General features: G+C 41.4%; 1 protein-coding gene across 2 annotated transcripts in view; it reads left to right on the forward strand.

Annotated features, from left to right (window-relative positions):
- Positions 1–1391: 1391 nt before the first annotated feature.
- p130CAS (Serine_rich_CAS and FAT-like_CAS_C domain-containing protein p130CAS) overlaps positions 1392–26007 on the forward strand; it is a 202600-nt gene continuing 177984 nt past the window's right edge. For both annotated transcript variants that reach the window (XM_067146668.2, XM_067146669.2), the window contains exon 1: positions 1392–1691. In XM_067146668.2, the coding sequence (XP_067002769.1) occupies positions 1647–1691 (45 nt within the window). In that variant the 5' untranslated portion in view covers positions 1392–1646. The remainder of the gene's footprint in view (positions 1692–26007) is intronic.

Genomic DNA, 26007 nt, shown 5'->3' on the forward strand with positions numbered 1-26007 from the left:
ATTGAAATGAAATCTGAATTGAATCGATAATTTATGATCGATCGATATGAATTTTCAAAACCTTTAATATCTTACGCCAACAACTGTGTCACACACACAATATATAATACTATATAACATTTCTCGATGCGAAACTTCTTCCTAGCATGAATTCTATAGTTTGGCTTTGCTGTGTAAACAACAACAGTACGAGTACGTAAAGTGTACGCCAGATGTCGCACACCGATCATAAGCGAATCTTAGTTTGTGTTTCAAAGGTTGCCAATACGAATCTCGAAGATAACCGAAGTCGACCGATTCAGCACTAGGTTGTAAATCTATCGCTAAAAAGTGCGCAGATAATATTTTCAAACTGCGCAAATGCTGGGGCTGTACCTTTTAAGGCCACGGCCGCTTCCTTCCGACTCTTAGCCCTTTCCTATCCCATCGGTGCCATAAGACCTATCTGTGTCGGTGCGACGTTAAACAACTTGTACAAAAATATTTAGAACATGTATTATGTGTGAACGCGTTTATTAATAACAAACCTCATGGCGCTGGAGCCCTGATGGGTTATGGCCTGCTCAGCTTGAAGGCCTGCAGATTGAGTGGTGACGCATGTCCTCTCGGCCGTTCTTCTTAGCAATCTAGACCGGGATGGCGATCTCGCTGTCAGATAGCTCCCCAATTGCAATCAAGTGGGCTGAGTGGACCTGGAACGAGCCCTCAGATGCAGGTAAAGATCTCTGACCTGGCGGAGAATCGAACCCGGGGCCTCCAGGTGAGAGGCAAGCACGCTACCCCTAGAAGGCAGGGTCGGCCATTTGTTAATAAACATGAGAAATATTATTGCACCCATTGTTGTTGTGATTTCAATACAAAGAAATAATTTTCCCCTCCCACTTGTACTCCATCTGTGATAAAATTCGGATTTTTCTATTAGAGTCGGTAACCCTAGTAAAATTTACAGACTGAGCGCTGAAGTACATGTGGATTAGGCCGACAGTGTTGCGTGTTTCTGTGATAGTTGGTGGTGTGGTGTGTTGTATGTATAACAAAGTCCCCGAGTCATAGGAATCAACCGTGCACAATGACAATCCCTCCCACTCTGCCGGGAATCGAACCCAGGGCTCTCTGAACCGAATGCTACCTACGCTCACCATTGTGCCAAGGAGTCAGGCATATTGCAGGTGTATGTATTAATATTTTACAAGTCACTCGTCACAAGAATGCAATACGCGTAATTGTCGGAAGTTACTTGGTTGCAAGCACGCTTCCAGTCATTTCTCAAGATGTTTTATGTTTTAACAGTACAGAGATAAAATGTTTCAGGCAGGATAGTACAAGCGAGGAGAATGCGGACCGCGCAGGCGGATTGTGGACACGGAGCCGTCAGTTGCAGCAGAGCCAGTGCAACGAACGCTTGTGTTGGAGCGAGCCGTCATTACGAAATTGGAAAAAGTGGGGCGTCTCTGCAATTTATTAGCATGTAGAGCGTCCAAGTGCGTGAGTGTGATATCTGTGACAATATGTGCTTTCGAAACATGTGAATATCGTGACGCGTGTGTCAAGAAGTATTATATACGACCAGTCACTAAGGAAAGTTGTTAGCTAGCGACAGTCTTGATACTAATTCTTCATTGGGACTGTGTTCGGTGTAACTGAGTATGATGCCGCAGCCACAAGACACAATATTGGTTTCTAACCCCCAGGTGAGCCCTCATGCATTCTCTTGTTATTGATCTCGCCTTGCGACTGCTTGCTGAGGTTATCTGAAGACTGACTCGGCTTTGTAAATGTAGCACTTCGCGATCATTTAAGGTCATGTACAGTACTTTCTCCATCAATAAGAACTGTTAGCAGTTACGACTCAAGAGCTTGGTTATCCTTATTCGATTCCCCGTGACAGCATTCTTTCTGTCAAAATCACGTTGTTGAATTGTGTGTAAACAGGCGCAGATTTACAGTTGTGGTCCCATATCGCATATATTTTAAACAAGGAAAAACTATAAATTGTATTTCACATGAATTGTTCAGAACCGATGGACATGGATCATGTTCTGAAATCAGTGCTTTATGTATGAAAAGAACTTGTGAGATTCGATACATGCAGCTAAAAAAAAAAAAAAAAAAAAACCCTAGAGAGACCAAGTTCATCTTCTGAAATTCATATTATATAAAATTATTTTCAAAATTGATCTTTTGAAAGAAAAACACGAAATTTATAATGGACAAGTTTGTGAAAAAATATTAAAACATGATCGTTGCCCCCTCCCACCCTCATCTTAAATAAGTTTTGGGAGTGTAAATGCACTCGCATACGCAAAAAAATGAAGTTTGGCTTTACGTCCCACTAACTAGTTTTGCGCTTTTCGAAGACGCCGAGGTGCTGGCATGTTGTTGCGCAGGAGTTCTTTAACGTGCCAATAAAGCTATCGACACGGGGCTAACGTTTTTGAACGCCTTAAAATAACACCGGACTGCACCAGGAGAACTCAGAAGAGCGCTGTACCGCGTGAGCTACTCAGCCCGGATTATACGCAAAACTTTCCTGAAGTAATCCCGAAATGTGTATCTTCAGATGGTTAACAGGTTAATCTTATCTCGATGTCACTCATAAAACACATCATTCAGTAACACTGTCATGACGGCCTATTTTTCTATTGGCCAAATATTTTTAAAAGATTGTTATCTCATGTGTATGTGACCTGGTGTTAGAACCTTTTTAAGTGCTTGCTTTTACATTCGAAAACGTGGGGAGCCGAGGTTATCAGTCCTGTACACTTGCCACTTCGATTTATTGTGGTATTCTTGAATGTGTAATGGATTGGCCACGAGGGCCAACGGTGGGACTCGAACCCACGAGTTCAAGGTTGCATCTGCACTATTGCAGATTTTTAAGAACTACATTATTTAGGTTAAAACAAAGGCGAAAATCTCCCTTACGGTGTTAGTTTATTGAAGCGTGATGGTAACGTCAGTTGGAGCCGTCTGCGCAGGAGGTCAAAGCGTCAGATACATTTTAGTAACCATGGCAACGGCCTTTTCTCATTATTTAACACTCCTTTTAATGGCAGATGAATTTAGAAAAGAATTGATTTTAATAATTCAGAGTAAAATATCTCGGCCAAATTTCAAGTCAATGCCGTACATCGTATATGAACAGATTTTTCGATATATACCAAAACAATACCTATCGTGCCTTTGTAATGTCGCATAATATTAGGTGTTTGGGATAAGTAAGTTTACTGGAAATATTAGCGGAAAGCAAGTATTCCGATAATACTTAATAATGATCTGACATTTTTCTGATGTAGTGCATACATATACTTCGCAGTCCTTTATTGTGGAAGACCATATCGCTTTGTGAAAAGTAAAGGGCATGTCTGAAAGTGCAGAATGGAATCAGTCATATGCATTTTCAGCTACCCAGCTTCGTTACTGAATACCGGTAGTCGAATTTTGCTGCTCGATAAGACAGGTGGAAGGTTTGCAGTTTGAAATCCCGTGTGTGTTTTCTTTGTTTTTCTTGTTCCTTTTTACCATTCTCTGCAGGAAAATACTGGGAAATTGCCTTTTATCAAGTTCTGCGGTGCCTACCCTAGTCTTATACTTGGTGATTCCATTTACGTCACGCGCACGAAAGAAAATAACCACTCCCGCAGAGTAATGATGTGCCGCGAAGTTAGGGGAATCGAAAACCACTAACACTATCAGCTGTTATTTATTGGTTCCAATGTGACAGGTGAATGAGCATTTTATTTTCATTATATTGTAAATTAGAAAATTTTCATAGGATTTGAAGACACGGAGGACCTAGAGAGAGAAGAATGCGCCAGAGTCACCTGTAAATGGTTATGAAACCAGCTCTGGATAATTATCTTACGTTGTGTTCTGACGATAACGATAAATCCTTGAGGATTACCCAAGACACATCACATGAAAGCAAGCAAAGCCTGCTACGTGTACAGAAAGAAGTACCATCAAGTCACGATTTCGTAGTTACTGTGACATCAGCGATAAGTGTGTTAATAATTCTAACTAAAACCTGAATGACACTGGGCGAATTTACAAGCTGCTAACAAACTGAAGTAGGCAGCCAGCAGCTTTGGCTTACTGGAGAAGCTAATCTGTATCTGCCTCGGCGGTTCATATCGTAATATCAAGGAATTATTACTATTATTCTCAGACTTGATTTTGTTTTAAAAATACTAAAACCCTAACTAAAAAACTAAACACTCCAGCCCTAATGGGCCTTGGCCTTCGGAGGGACCGCTGTTCAGCCAGAAGGCCTGCAGATTATGAGGTGACACGTTTTCTAGACCGGAGTTCACTGTCATATGGGTTCTCTGTTGTAATCACAAAGGATAAGTGGACCTCGAACCAGCTCTCAAATACAAGTAACAATACCTGTCATGGCCGGGAATCGAAGCCGGGGCCTCCGGGCAAGAGGCAGCCACGCTAGCCCAAGATATCTGCTGTTTTAAAATGTTTAATAAACAGGAAATCTCACGTCACGCCACTGCTCACATGTAGGTACACTATAAGATGATACAAAGAGGTGGAAACAATGTCAGGAGGGTACGGTACTCTAAATGAGAAGAGAAAGGGTAAGGTAGATATAAACTCGATGGATTAAAATTATAGTGGAGGCTTTTTTAAGGGGAACTACAACTCGGCAACCATGCTCTCGATGGATTATTCATAAATCGGCTTCGGCGGTAGGGTCACGTGATGTGAATGATGGACTCGTCAGTGGAGGGTAAGATAAGAAGAGGGATACTCAGTTTTAATGTTTTTTTAAAGATTTCAGTATCGACTCAGCTACAGAGTTCTAAGTGTTCGAAAGACTTAAAAGCTTATAAGTTATATTAATGAAAAGAGGCGTGGATCACGAAGCTATCAGCTTGCTTTTGGGAGATAGAGGGTTTTAACCCCACTGTCGGCATTCCTGAAGGTGGTTTCGAACTTTAACACTGTGCAAATGCCGGGGCTGTAGAGGTACTTTAATTAAGGCCACGGTTGCTTCCTTCCGCCTCCTATCCCATCGTCGCCATGAGACCTATCTGTATCGGTGCGCCGTAAAGCAGATTGCAAGAGATGTGAAAAATGAACGAGGCCACAGAGATACACTTGCAAATAGAGGATTGTGGAGGCTCCTAGTTAATTCACAGAGCCTTGCAGATGAATGCTGAAAGGCATGGCATTTTATAACGAAGATGTATGAGTCTGCTAGGAATTGAAATTAGTGTGTATGATGGCTGGCTTGGGGCGGAAACATGGAGCGTACACGTTGAGACATGTTCCACAGAGGAACGGAACTTGTAATGTTTTCCATAGTTCCACTGTTTCTGACTGATCTGTAATTTGATTGTGTTGTGTTCAACTGACTCTCAGTCCAACAATTCTAGATATAGCCGGAATGGCTATTACATAGGGAAGGTTCGGATTTGAGTGCCAGCACAGTCCATTCTTCAGTAAATTCACAACATGGAAGAGCGTACGTTAGCAGTATCTGTTGCTGCCTTCTCTTCGTAGAGTGAGTGAGGAGGCTGGGAATCGGGCTAGTACTAATCACAGGGAAAAATGGAAGGGGTCTGACACTGATATCGGCCAAAGAAAGACGAGGACCACGAAGGGCGAACCTAGCACCGTCGAGGTCGGAAAAGAACAAGGGAGGTGAGATAGGATAGATAAAAATGAGGAACGTGGCACAAGTAGAAACAATGCTAAGGCTCAACTAAGGGTCCCGTGGTCGCTAACCCACGCTCCCAAGTGGCGGTTTTTTTGCCTCTTACGACAGGCAGGGACGATCTATATTCAAAAGGTGACTAAGAATGAAAATCGTAAATCATACAGAAAGGTAGATTACCATTGCGTCCTCTGATAGTGGTATGGTAAATTATGTCCTCCACTCGAAGCCATACAGGCCAGTCTGAATTCAGCAGCTGTTCGCTAGGCACGTGTTAGTGACTTAACAGCACCGTAAACATTCGTTTGAATACTGCTGTGTCTACGCTATTGTTAAATAACTCTTAAATAAGAACCTATGTTCTGTATGATGCAAGCTATCATTTAATCGTCGTATAAAGCAGTGGTTTTATTGTGTTATTTTTTAAGCATTAAATATGTGAACTAGAAAATTTCTGTTCCTAGAGTACAACTGATGACAGAAGGAAATCAATCCAGAGGAAGAAGAGAGAGAACTAGACGAATACTACTCCATTTTAGGACTTACAAAGTGGATTTTCTTGTTCGTGCGTAAGCACATTAAATTGTTACTTTATATCGTTTATAAAACCAATTTAATTTAATAATTTTGACCAACTTTTGAAGTGAAATACTCCACTGTGAGTCGGTTAGTGGTTGTCAGGGTATCTGGTGCGATCATCGGTAACACTTGAGGGTATTTAAATGTTGGTTGTGGCACGTTAAGGAACTCCTGGGGGAAATAATATTTAAAACCAATAGCAATTGAAGGCACAACAGCCAGTTAGGGCTTTGGCCTGCCAAGATGGATTCTGCTGAGCCAGATGCTGTGCATCTTCATACGGTAACTTTGAAAGGAAATTATTTTGGTTCCACCTTGTTCAGTAGACCTACCACTTCAGATTCTTAAAATCATTAACTTAATATTAACATTTATAAATCGCTCAGTTCATGTTACATTTTTCGTTCCCGTTGTGGGACTTCTTCAGCCAGTACATGATTAAAACACCGAAGATTGCAAATAAACATGTTTTTCTGACTATCTGTTCATTAAGTTACATAAAAACAAATATTCACTAGAAAAGTGTCACACTTAAAATAGTCTTCATAGATATACTGTCCAAATAAAACATTACTTAGGGAATTGAATCACATAACAGTGGGCCTATTCGTAATTTACAGTGTTCATTAAAATTGTTTAATTCATTGGAATAGAAGCATAATCTTACTGCGTTTTCGTGTTAGAGTGCTCCGGGTTCGATTCTCGGCCGGGTCAGAGATCTTAACCTTAGTTATTTCCCAAGGATCGGGGATAGGTGTTTGTACAAAATTCCTGCACCTCACACACAACTCTATCCTCCACTACAACAACACACAACTCCCATACATGGCAGATGCCGCCCACCCTCGGGTCTGCACCACGCTACGAATAGCCACATAAAATTATTATTTCATTTCATTATTCGTTTAATCTTCAAGGTTGATTTTTCCTTCGGACACAGCAAGGTATCCCACCTGTACCACTTCAAGGGCAGCGTGCTCGAGCGTGAGACATTTCGTCGGGGATACAACAGGAAAGAAGGACCAGTACCTCGCCAGGCGGCCTCACCTGCTATGCTGAAAAGGGATAGACAAGGGTAGAGGAAAGGAAGCAGCCGTGAACTTACGTTAAGTACCGTCTCGGCATTTGCCTGGAGAAGAAGTGCGAAACCACGTAAAACCACTTCGAGGGGAATCGAACCCCCACCTCCCCATCTAGGCTCATTTGACCTTCCAGGCTGAGTGGACCCCTTCCACGCCTCGTACCACTTTTCAAATTTCGCGGCAAAGTCGGGAATCGAACCCGGACCTCGGGGGTAGCAGTTAATCACACTAATCAGTACACCACAGAGGCAGACATATTATTATTATTTTAATACAAACCCAGACAGTGTTAATCATTTCTTAAAGAATAAGTGTTTAATGCAGTCGGTCGCCTGCGTAGCTAACGGTTAGCGCTATTACCTGCTGTCCTCGGTGGCCCGGGTTCGTTTCCCGGTGCTGCCAGGTCTTTAAGAATGACAGCAGAGCTGGTATGTAGTTATAAGGGTACACACAACTGTGCCTCAAAAGAGCTGTGCCATATTACGATGTTATATTTTTATCTTCCATTGCGGTTTATTACTTCTACAGTTACGTTGTTACTTTTTTTTTCTGAAAGCTGAAAGCTCCACTCGCCGGTTTTGTAGTCTATCTCCTCTGGGTAGCAACAACCTATTGAAGAACAGAGATGTTTCTCGTGGTAAGTTCTCTCCATTAATGTGTTATCAGAGCGCTATTTCTGTCATCTCATTGGAATACATCTCCATAAAGCTCGTTCCGTGAAGATAACGCTGGATTCCGGGAGCGCTAATAAGGAGCCCCACTTTACATTTTCTTCGTCGATTACGTCATTGCGTCTTCTCTACCACAAGTGGCCGAGCTGGTTCCGTGCCAGCCTTGTGTCGGCAGATTTACTGGCACGTAAAATTCAGGCAAGCAATTCAATGTTGAAAACATCCTATAGAGCGTTCCAACCTTAAATTGCAGTACAGCGTAGATGGAGCGCGCTGTTGCGAAATCGACTCGTGAAGATCACGCTCGAGTGTGACTCAAACAGGGCGTCACAGTTCTCCCGCTTTGGATGAACCGGGTTCGGGAAATGAACTTGAGGATGATCCGGACGATGAGGAAAGTCGTATTAAAAACTTTTCATCGTCGACATCGTCCTGTAATTCGTCTGCTTGCCACAAATCTCTTTCATTTTTCTTTACTTCGTTCACGTAATTTGCCCAATTGTCTTATGTTTTTATAGCATAAAAATGTTAGTTCAGCATTTAGAACAAAACCATGTTCATTACACGCGTGGACTAAGGCAAATCACGGTCCTCGGCTTTTCGGTGGTCTAAGTCCCGAACTCGCCCCTTCGGCCTGCCGTGCACTTTTCACTGTCGTATCCTTCCATTCTTTTGTCACTGTCTGCCCAGTATTTACTCACGATTCATCTGTGTAAATTATAGCTTCATTTTGTGCCCTCAAACGTTTTATCTCCCTGAGATATCTGTGCCTCCAATTAATAATTTCATCGGTTTCAATGAAAGCTGCTTTATTACCCCGTCTTAAATAACTGAAGTCTATATCATGTAAGAAGCGATACATCGTAGTTTTGGAAAATCGTGGCAAAGAATCTCTTCAATTTACCCGACTCAAAACCACGTTCAGTGTCGGTGGTATGTTACCAAATAAAAGAGAGTGAACCACCCGACGTACTCCACTTCGCACAATTTCATCATATTTAATTTTCCTTGCATTTTTCTGCCGTCCTTCTCTTTTTTTGCTTTTTGCTTTTTTTGCGGGAGTTCGCAAAGGACCATGTGTGTGTTCCTTCCTTATAGCATAGATTGTTCTTTCGGAACAACCTGTAGCTTTAGCTGTTTCACTGACTGCGCTGCTCATATTCATAGTCTTTAAAAAATAGTCCAGGACACTCATTATAATATTGCGTTATTTTCCCCTGAGTTTACCTACGGAACGTTTCTTTTTAATTTGACGATCCATTGTACATCCTTCTGCACTTTTTCTTCGAACTAAGAACCCCCCCGCACGAGCACGAACTGACAACTACACAGACTACACAAACACAACAAACACAATCCACTTGTCCTCAAGAACTATACATTTATCACTGATCTTGTCCGGCCCCATGGCTTAAATGATTAGCGTGCTGGCGTTTGGTCCAGAGGGCCCCGGGTTCGATTCCCGGCCGGATCGGGGATTTTAACCTTCACTGGTTAATTCCAATGGCTCGGGGGCTGGGTGTGTGTGTGCCATCTTCAGCATTAGAATTCATCACAAGTAGGGCCACATTCTTATAGATGCGCAGGTTGCCTGTGCGGCGTCAACTCCAAAGACCTGCACTCGGCCTCTTCGGAGGCCACATGCCATTAAATATTATATATCACTGATCTTAATCAATCTTATAATACTGATTAAACGAACACCACTGCACACGGCTGTCAGTATATTTAACAGCTCAGCCAGCCGAGTCACTCGTGAAACGTAAACAAACGAGACGTTCTCCCTGTCATAAATTAAGAGATAAAAAGGTAAGGACTTGAGATATGATTTAAAAATAACTTCCATATCCGAAGACCGTTTGTTTTGCTTTAACCACGCCATGATCCTTCTGCACTTTTTCTTCGAAAGTAGATCCCCACGCACGAGCACGAACTCACGAACCACACAAACGAAATACACTTTCCCTCAAGAATTGTACATATGTCACTGATACGTTTTTAATCACTATTATACACACTACTGACGAAATGAGCACTGAACTGCATGCGACTGTCTGGAAATGTTAAAAGTGCATGTTTGGGAGATCATTACCGGAACTTCAGCCAGCCAGACAGACAGCCAGCCGAGTCACGCGCGAAATCAAAATTCAAGGAGATATTCTTCCTGTCACAAATTAAGAACTAAGCAAGATAAGAACTTCGGGATTGTTTTAAAAATAACTTCCATATCTGAAGACCATTTGCCTCGCTTTGACCCCCCGTGCAAATTCAATACGAAAGACGCTGGCCAGCGACTGACTTTTTCGTGCCTGCACATACAGTTCCCTGAACATGACTGAAAATAAACGCATATACTGCATTTTGTTATCATTTGAATTTAAAAATAAACTTATCTACATCGAGCTGAAATGTTTCTTTACCAGCAGTGAAAAAATTAGGAAAATTAAGAATATAAAATAGGAGTTATGACATGATAAGTTCTATGCAAGAAGATTTTGCATTTGGCGAAACTTTCTATTATATTACCATTTTCACACTAAATTATTATTTTTACATTTTTTTTGTTAACGGCATCAAATGCGCCTTGAAATTCTGTACATAACACGATATTCACCCATTTTAACCGATAGCATTCTGATTTACGGATATTTGGCAAACCCGCTGCATTAGAGTAGGACAGCGCTACCCGCAAAACATGGGAGAAGGAAAGAGACGGAATTATCCCATTACCGCTGTACTGCAATTTAAGGTTGGAACGCTCTATAGCTACGAATTTTAGCTACTTAAGATATAATAAAGTATGAGAATATATATATATATATAATTATTTATTTATTCCTAAAAATAACAATCTGTGAGCTTGCATCCGGGAGATAGTAGGTTCGAATCCCACTATCGGCAGCCCTGAAAATGGTTTTCCGTGGTTTCCCCATTTTCACACCAGGCAAATGCTGGGGCTGTACCTTAATTAAGGCCACGGCCGCTTCCTTCCAACTCCTAGGCCTCTCCTATCCCATCGTCGCCATAAGACCTAACTGTGTCGGTGCGACGTAAAGCCCCTAGCAAAAAAAAAAAAAAAAATACAATCCTTTTCTTAATCATCGTTATCCAGTCGATTAGATTAGCAGTTTGCTTTTTTCTACCACTACGAGCGCTAATGTGAGTCAATGCATTGTATCACTTAAGCACCACTACGAGCGCTCATTTGTCATTGCAGAGTTTTACTTAGCCCTTACAACTACATTCGGTGTGGACATTTTTCAGAAATAAAAAAAAAACGCCTGAAGGTAATGAACCAGGGAACACATTACAGAGAGAATGATGTAAATAAGTTAATTTGGCTAGGATTTGAATCCAAACGAAAACGAGTAAGGAAACGAGCGATTTACGCTGCTATTCCGGAACTGCATTTAGGCCGGAAGTGATTTTCGAAATTTGTTTTTTATTTTGTTAGAGCTATCCAAAACTCACAATTTGAAACCCTTCCGGGTCCTTTAGCCCTTCAACTTTCGGCACAATTGAGGAAATTGCTTAATTTTACGTTTTTCGTAGTATGGGGACTCCTACCTTGCTAAGAAATGTTTTCAACATCAAAACTCCTGCGGGACAAACTTCTGGCACCTCCGCGTCTCCGAAAACCGCAAAAGTAGTTAGTGGAGGCGTGAAATCTATTTCATGTTTCCAATACGACCTCCATAGCCAATTGTTGTCCGGCTCCATGGCTAAATGGTTAGCGTGCTGGCCTTTGGCCACAGGGGTCCCGGGTTCGATTCCCGGCATGGTCGGGAATTTTAACCATAATTGGTTAATTCCGCTGGTCCGGGGGCTGGGTGTATGTGTCGTCTTCATCATCATTTCATCCTCATCACGACGCGCAGGTCACCTACGGGTGTCAAATCAAAAGACCTGGATCTGGCGAGCCGAACTTGTCCTTGGACACTCCCGGCACTAAAAGCCATACGCCATTTCATTTTCAGCCAATTGTTGTTTTGTATTAGCGATTCTCTTCACTATCTTTAGCCGATAACCCCTCATACGATTAACCCTCTCTTACAGTAGTATCATTGGAAAAACACATGTTTTTACCGTAGAAAGTAATCGATTATTACGGCATGACATTTGTAAGACAACTACAGTTGGAGGGGCCTAGGAACTAGTTAGTAACACACCTCACATTAGGTCTAAAGTGAAGTGTGGAATCATTATCCTTGAAGGATGATAGGATCTGGGCCTTCCAGCCAGTAATACATTGGATGTATGAAGGGGTTCAGGAAAGGCTTGACCCGCAGGGACCTAGTTCATGGACTTTAGGGATCAACAGAGGAAACGGATGTCGTAATTATTCGCCCAGCCTGCTGATATGTTTCCGGTAAACAATAAACGATTCGCGTCATAGGCAAAGAATTTGCCACGTCATGATCGTTTCAGTAAATACACCATTCGACTCGAACGAACCCAAAACAAATATTGTAATATAAATTACGGTACTATATTTTCGCTCTTGTCTTCGGATGCTTCTTTTTGCAGTAAATTAGTTCTAAACAGGCGTCTGCTTTTAGCGTCACCTTCATTATCAGTCATCGCAGCATTTTTTTCAATATTGTATTGACATTTTAATTCATGAGTTTTACTAAAGAATGTAGCGTCTGTATACACGATGCGGAGGTGATGCTGTTCATTTTGTAAAATGTAACAAAACTCTTCAGTCTGTTAAACACACTGCAATTACAATATAAATAATAACACTATAAACATACCTGTAAGACTACACAATATTATACAAAGAATGGCATGTTCCGTTCTACAAGAACATCCTCAGATTCTATCAAATCACTTAAAACATGCTTATATATGTACAGTATTGTTTACGTTGCGTAAACTTGTCAATGATAGAGAGTTTAGTGATAACATGAACCAGTAATGACAAAAAATAAAATTTACAGGTATTAATATAATGAAAAACTGTATGTTTCAGTCCTGTAATAGTGTTTGGTGACCACGGACTTAGCATCGGCAGTCTAGATAAGTATGTAAATAAGGCCTATATTGAACGCATTTTGATACGGTTTGGAGTACACGCATGCTAAGCCGCATGAAGTGGTGCCATCATGGACTGGCCATTTAATACTTCTACTTTCACCAAAGTGAACCCATGACGAATTGCTTTCCTCAACTGCTTTTTACGTACACTACGTGTTAAAAAATATTGACGATTTGCAATAAATGGACTGGTGTTGCGTCATCATCCATCAGACTAACTGCGTAGTGAGATGTCGAGAATGTCGTAATTAACGATCTTATTCAACTCGTACCTTATCATTACAGACTCTATTGCGTACAGTCAAATTCGAATTACACTGTATTTCTAGTGCTGGTTAGGGCCCTGCAGCCCTGATTATGAGATTATTCTTGGTTGTCTCGCCGTTCTTATGTAGGCCGAGTGGACCTCAAACCAAGCCTCAGATCCTGGTAAAAAAAATAGCTAACCTCAGGAATCAAACCCGGAACCTCCGGGTAAAAGGAACGCACCCTAGATCTAGATAAATGAGAGTGCATTAAATGCTTGTAATTTAATGTTCACTGTCCGTGTAGTTGGTTTCTTTAAAGGGTGAAGTTTGTGTTTACTTTCAAGCCGACAAAAATCCCACTGTTACATTGTGTGCGCGACACAATAACTATAGAGTTATGGATATGTTTTTGGGCTCACAAGACGAGAGAGCGAGTTAGTTCATCCCTCGTGGACATGCAAGGGGTACTGACACCGACACAGATACGTCTTATGGCGAGGATGCGATAGAAAAGGCCGAAGAATGGGAAGGAAGCGGCCGTGACCTTAATTAAGGTTTTGCCTGGTGTGAAAGTGTTAAACCACGGAAAACCATCCTCAGGGCTGCCGACAGTGGGGTACGAACCCACTATCTCCCGATTACTGGATACTGGCTGCACTTTAGCGACTCCAGCTATCGAGCTCGGTGATATAGTTCTGTTATTGTATCTGTTCCGAGTGCTTCCATTCTTTCTTTGTACGCTTGCTGATTTAACCGTGCTGGATCAATAATTTCACCTAGATACTTAAATTTGTCCACTTGAGTGATATTTCCATATTTTTTATTGATTAAAGGTTGACTGTTGAAACCTGATCTAGTCCCTTCCATGTATTTGCTGTCTTTCCATAAGAAATTTGGAGTCCTGTTTTGGCTGCTATTTCATGGAGTTTTACTACAGACTAGATAGATTCCTGTCTGTTGTTGGATAGAATAGCAATGCCATCAGCAAATGCTAGGCAATTAAGGTGTATTATTATTATTATTATTATTAGATGACCCGCGCTGCTCCGCAGCATTCGTCATAAGTAAGTCGGAAAACTCGTCTTGATATTCCTGTCGTAGTCATATTGTTTTGCCTGCCCCTTTTCAATGTTTATTTTGAACATTTAATAAGAAGCGCGTTATCGTATGCCGCAGTTCGTAGTCAGAATTCATCCATTTTGACCTCATCATGTCGTCTGTTTGGTGAAAATTATCCATATATTCGCTTTTTTTATCCTACAGTTCTTGATGTAAATCTTCTTATTGTGTCGTAGAAAGCAATGCCATTTTTAATCGCAGTTCTTCTGTATAGAACAGTTGCCTTGTGAGTTCATAGGTGTCTCGAAGGAGCGTTTTTTGTCAGGGAGAACATGGCACTCTTCCTAGTGTAGCTAGGTCGTCCTTCGATAGGTGTTTCCAGATAATGTCCAATGCGTATATCATGATGGGTCTGTTTGTACCGTACGTAGACTTTTCTTTCTCAGCATATTTTTCACCCCCTTTAATTGCCGTACATTAATTTGAATAAACCTTATTTTCTTGTGAAAAGCCATCTGGGAAAGTTTTAGCTGCCTGATTTTAGGACCCTTTATCTTATTTCTTTAGTTGTATGAGAAAGCGATACCGATAACTCGTTGAAGATCCTTCGTATAATGTATTATAATACGTAAAATGTCACAACCCTTGCGAAATCTCACACCTTCCTGGCGCCAAGTCTAATGCGCAACTAATGGAGTATTTCAAGTCTCAAAGTCTGTAATCTTATTCCTGATGTATTCAGCATTTCTCAAGCTGCTGCTGACAGCATGACGAAGCTTTAAAAACAACATTCCGCGTCAAATATTTCCCAGACATGTACGTATCTAAAATAAGGAAAAAGTTCTTGTATAGGTGGACATTCTGCTTTGTTACAATGGGTAAAAAGTGCTGTGATGTCTGGTTAACGTGAACCACTCTTCCAGAGGTCAAAATACTCGATTTTCTCTCAAAAGGATCCACGTTATACTTTTATATATATAAATAAATAAATCGGAACGACCGTGTCTGTACATTTACTATTTTGGCGAAATTTTCATTCATTATCCGTTCCAGGTGTAATAATGACCATCTGCGTAATTTTTTTTTTTTTTTTTTTTTTTTTTTTTTTAGCTTTAGTGTCTCTTTTTCTGTTTGGTTGTTTCGTTGTTTGTGAGAGTTCTTACAACTTGAAAGCTACTGGATATATTTCTACCAAATTTCAATCCACCTGTCCTTTGGGTAGGTTTTAGGGCCAATATTGTTTCTAAATCCCTGAATTGACTGGGGGTTTATACGAAACTGAAACCGTGATTTTGCACTCCCACAAAATATACACAACCAAACTTTATGGAAATATACCTGCCTTAAAGGAAATCAATTTCTAAAACTTTTTGCATGTGCATCATTTCGATACGAGGATTAATAAGGGCGGTATCATTAACGGACCATTTTTCAGTCAAATTCGAGCGGACTTTTTTAAAGAGTTTTTTGTCGATTAGTCTGTTCGTCCCTTCGTTGAGTTCTTATAACTGGGAAACTATATATTTGTATCAAACTTTAAATCTCTCCTTGGGTAGGTATTAGGGTCAATATTGTTTCTAAATCCCGGATTGGTTTGGGGGTTTAGGCATATACGAAGTCGAAACAGTGATTTTACCCTCCCATAAAATATATATGACCAGCCTTAATGGAAATCAATTTTTTTTTAAAATGTGTTCCTCATGTGCACCTTTTCGATAGGAGGATAATAAGGGAGTTAATGAATGGACTGCTCTACAGGCTGTCACGTCATTTCATGTTGGGTTAAATGGTTTAACTAAAGAGCCATTTGACTCTTTTCGATAGAATAGTTTTTTATCCTTTCGAAGTGTGCTTTCTTCCATGCATCAGAATTGACATGCTTCAATCGAGTTGGGACTTCTTCATGAACCTGTATAAGTTTGTGTTTGAGTGGTGTTCGGCGTTGAATGTCTGTTTCTGGGATTCCATATTTTAAAAGATCCTTGTCGATTTCCACCAACCAAGGAGGAATCGTTTTGAGACTTCTGAAGTAGGATAACAAACGTTTACAGATTCTTTCAGTTGGTAATCTGAAAAGGTGAGCGTAAAATATTATCCTTCTCTTTCGGATTATTACGTTTAATATCTTTTCAGTGTGGGTGTATATTTCTAAGTTGCTCCGAAGTCTAAACACCATCTTTGAGGCTGGGACAAAGAATTTTTCAGATAATCCTCATTTCCTTAATTGCCAGTTCTTCAAGCAGGCTATGTGTTCGAAGTGTTAAACATTCTGCTGCATATAATGCTTCAGGTCTAATTACAGTTTGATAAGGTCGAACTTTTGCATTTCGAGAGATGGGCTTTTGGTTATATATGTTTCGAGTGAGTCGGAAGGCTGTTTTAAACTTGTTGACACGTGTTAAGACGGTAAACTTCTCAGCATTATTGGATTCAACTCAAGGTACTTCAGTCTTTCCACTTTCAACAGCAATTACTGAGCTACTCAATCCACCCAGTGGCAACTGCAGGCGGAATTATTATTATTAAGAAAACCGCCAATGGTGGTGAGCTGCATGTACCTATTTAACCATATACCGTCCGACTCGTTGGCTGAATGGTCAGCGTACTGGCCTTCGGTTCAGAGGGTCCCGGGTTCGATTCCCGGGCGGGTCGGGGATTTTAACCTTCATTGGTTAATTCCAATGGCCTGGGGACTGGGTATTTGTGCTGTCCCCAACATCCCTGCAACTCACACACCACACATAACACTACCCTCCATCACAATAACACGCAGTTACCTACACATGGCAGATGCCGCCCACCCTCATCGGAGGGTCTGCCTTACAAGGGCTGCACTCGGCTAGAAATAGCCACGAAAAAAAACCCATATACCAGCACTCCTGCCAATCTTACATTTCTGGAAGTATTGGGAATCGCACTGGGACCCTCGAGCACACCAGCCAACAGCGGTAACCGCTACATTACAGAGATGGACATTATTATTATTATTATTATTATTATTATTATTATTATTATAAAATGCACTTTTATTCAACGTAGGACTCGTACCATGAGCAATCACGTGGCCTGTCCTGGCGGGCTGAGCGGCAGTCAAGGCCAGCCGCCTCATGATTTGTTTGTTGTGTCATCTGCCGACACTGGTGAAATCTAATCTGGGTTATCACTTGGTTGCGAAACAAGACGAGTGTTGCACTTCACGGATCTCCATCACATCCATCTTGCACTGGCTTCGAATCCTAGTTAGGCACGGTATTTATTCACAGATTTCACAGATTTACATTAGCTACAGTTACAATAAATTCGTTCCGTACGTTTACGAATTAAGATGTTTGTAGTGATTAAAACCATATTTTATTTTCCATATTTCCGGCATTTGTACATGTTTTTACAAGGAAACTCAAGTATATTTACATAATTTAACATTTTATTTTAAATAGGTTCCATACTTTATTGTTTCAAAGATGTTCTTGTCAGGAAATTTTTAAAATGTATTTTATTTCCAGCAATGTTTGAAAGTGACGTAGATTCTGGTATTTCTTTCAAATGTGCAAAGCAAGTTCTGCTCTGTGCAGAATTACTCTTTTCTTCCTTGCTTTGGCCTTGTCGGCTCTTGTTTAAGCAACAAATCTTTGTATAAGTATGAATATTTTATTCAAACCAAACCAAATATCATAGCGCAACAGCCCCGAAGGACGGATCGCTGCTCAGCCCGAAGGCCTGCAGGTTATGAGATGTCGTGTGTTCAGCTTGACGAATCCTCTCGGCCGTTATTCTTGGTTTTCTAGCCCGGGTCCGCCATCTCACCGTCACATTGCTCCTCAATAAATTGTAATCACGTAGGCTGAGTGGACCTCGAACCCGATAAGAGGCGCGGCCGGTATTTTATCCATAACCTACATATTATTTTCATTATTTACACTATTTTTATAAAATGTTACTCTATATTTTGAACATTTTAAGCCCACTTGTATGTACATATTTAGCATGGATGCCCATATGACAGTTTGTAGTGGGGGGGGGCTAGACCTGGGGGTACGTAGTATTTTTTTAATATTTTGGAAGACGAATGGGGACTTGTATTCCGCGGTTGGTGGTGGGCGGTACTACCACTTCTACGTAATACCGGAGGGGAGGATGCTACTAAACGCGCCTGTAGCCAAAGAATAATGTTATTGGTATTACGTCCCACTAACTACTTTACGCTTTTCGGACACGCCCAGGTGCCGAAAGTTTGTCCTGCAGGAGTTCTCTGACGTGGCGATAAACCTAGCGACACGAAACTGACGTATTTGATCACTTTCAAATACCACCGAACTGAGCCGGGATCGAACCCTCTTGAAGGACAGTGGTTGTACACAAAAACTACTTACTGCTACTGACCAACACTCACACTGTGTTTCAATGTCGAGTTGATGAATTCGATTGTTGAAAACTGAGCAACGAATGCACAATTGTATTTACTAATTCCGTGCTGCAATAATAATAATAATAATAATAATAATAATAATAATAATAATAATAATAAGAAAATAGTTTAGAGAAAGAAGCAAATAAATCAAGAGCGAGGAAACTACGAGGGCAGATCAAAAAATAAGTTGCACTTCCCAGTTATGGCCATTTATTACACCACCTATACAACAGCAACACGACTATAACGACATACACTGTAACGTCACTTTTCCACATAGTTTCCTAGAGACTCCAAACATTTCTGCGAACGCACAACCAACTTGTCCATCCCGGATGCATAGAAATTTCCTCAAGCGTTCTGCAACCACTCGGAGACAGTGGCCTTCACCTCCTCATCGGTCTGGAAACGTCGACCACCGAGCTCCGTTTTGAGCTTACCGAACAGATGAAAGTCACATGGCACTAGGTCGGGACTGTAGGGTGGATGTTGCCAGACCTCCCACTTGAAACGCTGCAGCAGTTCTCTCGTTTGCCGGGCCTTGTAAGGTGTTGCGTTATCGTGCAACAAAATCACACCAGAACTCAATTCCCCCCGGCGCTTCTCTTTAATCGCTTTACGCAACCGGTGCAACGTTTGACAGTACGACGCCGCGTTGATCGTCGTTCCTTTCGGCATGAATTCCACGTGCAGCAAACCGTCCATGTCAAAGAACACTGTCGCCATAACCTTACCGGCTGAAGGTTGAACCTTGGCCTTCTTTCGTTGTGGTGATGAGGGGTGCACCCATTCCATTGATGTTCTCTTCGTTTCGGGGGTGAAGTGGTGGACCCACGTTTCGTTGCCTGTGACGATTCGCCGCAGAAACCCGTTGCCGTCTGCGGCATAGCGTTGCAAAAATGCCAGGGAGGATTGGAAACGTTGTCCCTGGTGCTCATCGGTGAGAAGACGTGGGACCCATCTTTGACACAGCTTACGATATCCAAGGTCCTCGTGAACAATGGCGAACACACTGCCATACGACATGTTCAGCTGCGTCGCGATTTCTCTCAGTTTAATGCGCCGGTTCTGTCTAATGATCGCATTCACACTGTTGACCTTTCCACGGGTGCTGGACGTTGCGTGGCTGCCTTCGCGATGGTTGTCCGTGATATCCGTGCGTCCGGCTTCGAATTGCTGATACCACTTTACGATACCTTGCCGGGAAATGGCCCGCTTCCCATACACAGCACTAATTTCACGATGGATGTCCGTGCAATTCTTCCTTTTGGCCCATAGGAATCGTATTGTCGCACGCACCTCATATTTGGAGTGAACGTCCAGTTGACGTGCCATTGCATTTGGCCGCTATTCGAGACACCAGAGCGACCTGCCTAAGAGACGTGTAGGCAGTGTCTGTCCCGTTCTCCGCTGTGCCCACGTTTTCGACACGCAGCGTGCTGCTGCAGTGCGTTAGTGCAACTAACCTTTTGATCCACCCACGTAAAAGCAGCTTACCAGCTAACCTATAATAAGAAGAGTCTCTCCATTAAAACTAACATCAGCACGGTAATTAAGCCAGAATGTCTCTATGTTACAGAGAGTGTATGTTCTCCATCAAAACAGGACAAATAGAAGAGCTAGAGAAAAAGGAAAGAAAAATTCTAAGAAAACTCTGGGGCCTATTATACTGAAAGCGGGGAGTTCAGACACAGGACGAAGACCTCTACAAAACTAAGCTGAAATAATGTCTGATATGGTCAGGAAGAGAAGAGTTATTATTATTATTATTATTATTATTATTATTATTATTATTATTATTATTATTACAATTTGTTATACTTCGCACCGACACAGGTAGATCTTATGGCGACGGTGGGATACGAAAGGCCTAGGAGTGGGAAGGAAGCGGCCGTGGCCTTAATTTAGGTACAGTCCCAGCCTTTACCTGGTGTGAAAATGGGAATCCACGGAAAACGATCTTCAGGGCTGCCGACAGTGCGGTTCGAACACACTGTCTGTCGGATGCAAGCTCACAGCTGCGCGTCCCTAACCGCACGGCCAATGCCAAACTCACAAAACAAATTTTAATCTTGAAAACATTTCTTAGCAGACGAAGTAGGGGTCCCCATACTACGAAAAACGTAAAATTAAGCAATTTCCTCAATTGTGCCGAAAGTTGAAGGGCTAAAGAACCCGGAAAGTTTTCAAATTGTGAGTCTTGGATAGCTCTATCAAACTAAGAAAAACTAATTTCGAAAATCACTTCCGGCCGAAATGCAGTTCCGGAAAAACAGCCTAAAGTCCCTTCTTCCTTTACTCGTTTTCCTTTTGATTCAAATCCTAGCCAAATTAACTTATTTACATAATTCTTTCTGTAATGTGTTCCTTGGTTCAGGCGTTTCTTGACTTTTTTGAAAAATATCCACACCGAATGTAGTTATAAGGGCTTGAGTGAAACAATGCATTGACTGACATTAGCGCTCGTAGTGGTAGCGAAAGGCAGACTGCTAATCTAATCAGCCGGATAACGATGATTAAGAAGATTGTAATTTTTAGGCATAAATGAACTATGTATTCTCATACTTAATTATATTTTATTTAGTTTAAATTCGTTGCTCATATCCCTGGAAGTTTTCAACGTTGAGTTGCTTGACCGAAGGGCAAGAGTAAAAATGGCAGTCAGTGGATACAAAGTATAAAGAGAGTTCAGAACAGGGCAGAACAGCTTTCAGGACATCGATAAAATATTTCGAGGGTTCCCACGAGAATGAAAAGAAGGAAAGCAATAACATCTGGGCAGAAGAGAGGAGGAAAGAAACACAGTGAAATAACGAAGAACTGTTGGAAAAGAAGCAGGAAACAAATCGAAATGAATGTAGTGGGTTAATTTATATGGTCCTAAGATGGACAAAAATCGAGAAAAGAATATGAATAATTTGTGCTGCGATTTTTATGACTCTTGAAATATGCATCATCATCATCACTAATCGATTTACTTATTTCTGAGTGTCGTGGCTCCACTGGCTTTGCTGGTCACATATCTGCTGTAGCTTACGTTCTTAAGTGTTCCTCAGGGCACGTTGCAAAGATAAACCGATGACAGTGTTCACTTGTCCTGTCCATCTGGTCGCAGTTCTTCCCCGTGGTCTCAACCTTCCCTTCCATGATTAACTTCTCTTGTTTTCTCCTGGCTGTCTTGCAATGTGCCCAAAGAACTGCAGTATTCATTGGTATGGGGAGAAACCCATTTTAAAATCTTCAGCTCCTCAAGAATACAATCATAAATGCACCAAAAGTATATATAGTTTTCTGTCCTGTGAGATCTATTTTGAGAAAGTAGCTGAATTTAAAACTGGATGAGGTATGAAAATAAACATGTACATATGTCACTCGAAGAGAACAATGAGATCTGTGCAAAGGTTTAGGCGAGGTGAAGTGGTGAATTTCCCATTTAAAATCTATGGGAAAAGAGTGCGAGAGAATTATTTGTAAGTTGTCAGAAGGCTTAGAACGGAATGATACCTACAGAAGGCAGTGAATATACAGCTAGCGTCGGAGTGCGGAGGACGTAATGATCGCACCTGGAAGTCGGCAATTGTGATCACACTTCTCTCCACCACCAGTTACCAGTAAACAAACAGTAGGAATGTTTCCTTTTCCTAGCGTACTGAATGAACGATCACAGTTATTGGGGTTGTTGGTGACTGTGTTTACGTTTACCCTTCGTACATTGAACTATTTGATCGTACAGTGGCATGCTAATATATATTCCCCCTCAGACAAGACTGATAGAGCGCGCCGCGCTTCTTTCTAGCACTTACTTCTGTACCCACTGCTGCCTCAACACTCCAAGGTGTGTACATTGGTCTGCGCACATCAACTCAGGAGCCTCTCAAAGGCCTACAGCAAAGTTGTTTTTATTTTTCGCTAGTTGGTAATTCTGTGTTGAATTCTGGGAGTGACGGCTCAAACATATGACCATGCCAACAGGATGTCGGTACAGCAAATCACTTATTCTTTTCATGTCCAATTTATAAGCCTCAACGTACGAAATTCTGTAAGCAATTAATAGACAATCATAAACCCCTACCAGCCAATATACCTTGCTTGTATCCACTCCTACAGTATCCAAGATTAAAATAATAACAGATAATTCTTATTTAACCCTATAATTCATCACCACTTAACCTAGTCTGACAAAAGCTTTAGTCCCTTTAATAGTATATACCCCAAAGAATCTCAGAAGAACGAATTCTAAAAACACTTCAATTATATTTAAATAACATCAACGTGGTACAAAGTAATATTTAAAAGTTCAAATAAAAGTCACAATTAGGAAGTACTCTCAATATAAACATAACAGAGAGCAAAGAGAAGGTGTACAAAGAGATAAAAAAATTCAAACAACCTATTAAAGCAAATACCGAAGGGGTACAGTGCGCAAGCCGACCCCAACAAAGAACCAAGCAGAAGAAGAAGAAGAAGAAGAAGAAGAAGAAGAAGAAGAAGAAGAAGAAGAAGAAGAAGAAGAACTTTCAGCGGATGGCGATGGCTTTTCACTCGGAATGTACGGAAAATGGTGCACTATTTCCGATATTTTGTTTTAAAAATAAATATATTTTTGAGGTGTGTTATTGGGTCCCTAACGTTGACAATAAGCTCATCTCTCCCTCCTGCATGATGTAAGATTTCTTCGTGGTGAAGAGGAATTTGATTTGATTGTCAGCCATTTCTCTCGAAAATTATGACTCATGACTACGGAGGGGACGGGGGGTGTTGTTGATCTAAACGCCACTCAAAATGATTAATAAAATTACCTTAAAAATAATGATTTACAATACTGAATTTTGGTGATTGTGTAACAATAGTTTTACACGTTATACTATATATCCTTGTACTATTCAACAGAAATAATTATATCGTAATTTTCTTGGACATGATTTGTTGGATATAGTGCTAGCACGTTGCCCCCGAAGAAGCTGGGAACACTCGTTACAGCTTTCAGATATGTTTCTCGTGTAATGTGTTGCTGCACAACAAACTTCGTTTCCGCACTCATTTTAACACCACATTGTTTACAAAGTAAATCACGCCCATCTGATATAAACACGTCTTTTCCAAATTCATTCACTAGCTCAATTAAAGATACACTGTGGTGGTTTCACTACTTGCATTTTTCTTGCACAGAACTACTAGGGAGGATAATTCTGCACTGAAGGGGAAAGTTATATTTTAACTGTTGTTTCCCATCAGTTCTCGTTTCCGTTTGTTCTTGGCCTTGAGATACGCGGGGGGTGAATGACTGGCTGTAGGGTCGAGTGAGACGGTACAAATCCTCCTCAATTTGTTTGGTCAGGAAGCATATTTAGCAAATGTAATCATTTGTAAGAAAATTTCATATGTTTTTATATTGTCACATGTGGGCTGTTATCAGTTGGCAAGAAAGTATACATGCATACATTAAAAATACATTTAAAATGATCTAAACACTCTTCAAACGTCTATACCAGGGATAGCGATCCTATGACAGGCCTGTGACTAGCAACATAGCATATATTAACATTACACTTTAGTAAAGAAGTTATGTCTCAGTTAATTTTGTGGCCACATTTTTTACAAATTGTGTTACGTTAAAGCAAAAATATATCTTATTTTTAAAATGTACCTGTTTTAAAAAATGTAATGTTCAGTGATGTTCGCAAAATAAAACCATGGAACATTCAGTCGAAGGGATGTATATGTAATGCCATCTAATACCTGACTGAAGTCAAATGAGGGGGTTTTATGGTGACTTTATAGAGAAGTAACCAATGGCAAACCAGACAGTAAAAAGCAATACAAAAGATCTTAATTGACACGGTAGTTGGTAAAGGTTTGCTATCTCTGCTCTCTATATTCACCTAAAACCTTCTTGACCGGGCGAGTTGGCCGTGCGTATAGAGGCGCGCGGCTGTGAGCTTGCATCCGGGAGATAGTAGGTTCGAATCCCACTATCGGCAGCCCTGAAAATGGTTTTCCGTGGTTTCCCATTTTTACACCAGGCAAATGCTGGGGCTGTACCTTAGGCCACGGCCGCTTCCTTCCAACTCCTAGGCCTTTCCTATCCCATCGTCGCCATAAGACCTATCTGTGTCGGTGCGACGTAAAGCCCCTAGCAAAAAAAAAAAAAAAAACCTTCTTGAGAGTTGAAATAATGACTGATAATCCCAAATTGGCAAAAATACAAAACAATGCAAAATAAAAAGGTATTGTTATCGTTTGTTTTATCGCCGAATTCATTTGTATGCTAGTGAGCAACGTTCTAAAGCAAAAACGACATTTCAACAGCATCCGCCCATACTGATGACGCCTTGACACAAAAAGTAGTTTAGAGGTCTTGCTTGATCAAAACCAACTGTGTTAGTATAGGCACGGTTGGCCCCGTGGTCTCTTTTGGAGCTAGCGGATAAGGCAGTGGCGGACCAAGTCGTAAGTAATGCGCGACCCACAGACTTGGCATTGCACTCGCGTGATGACGCCGAGAAGTTAATTAAAATGCTCGTCTGCTATGACTCTTGTGCGTCACTCACACAGCAATGGAAGCTCGAGACAGTTCACAAGCAATCTCGCTCTCCGCTATGGTAACCCCCAGCTCGAGACAGTTCACAAGCAATCTCGCTCTCCGCTATGGTAACCCCCATGGGATGGAGAAGCTTCTCTCGCTCAATTTGCTTCCTCCCCTTAACCGAACAGTATTAGGTTTGCAATCCCTAAGGGGTCTTGGTGACCTTCCTCTTCCTTTTTCATTGGAAGTGTCCGACCTTTCCTGCCTTGTTCTTCTGGTTAGAGCAGGCCCGCGGTACTTCCCGACATAAGACTTAAACACAACCGTATTTTGAGTTCTTCACGATATCCGCTGCCTGTCGTGAGAGGCGATTAAAGGGACCACAGGGGTTCTTAACTTGGAAGCGTGGGTTGGCGACCGCATTGTTTCCACTTGCGCCAGGGTCCTCATTTTCATCTATCCTACCCGACCTCCCTTGGTCACCTCTTGTTATTAGGTGTCGAGGCCTAGCCAGTCTTTCACGCCCTCCGTAGATCAGTGGTAGAGTGTCGGCTTTCGGATTCCAAGATAACGTGTTCCAACCTGGCAGTGGTAGTCGGATTTTTGAAGGGTGGAAGAAAAGTTAATTCGACACTCCATGTCGTACGATGTCAGCATGTAAAAGAACTCTGGTGACACATTTGGTGTTCATCCGACAAAATTAATTAAAACTCAGCTATAGAC

Source organism: Anabrus simplex, chromosome 1 (assembly GCF_040414725.1).
Source record: "Anabrus simplex isolate iqAnaSimp1 chromosome 1, ASM4041472v1, whole genome shotgun sequence".
NCBI classification, from domain to species: Eukaryota; Metazoa; Arthropoda; class Insecta; order Orthoptera; family Tettigoniidae; genus Anabrus; species Anabrus simplex.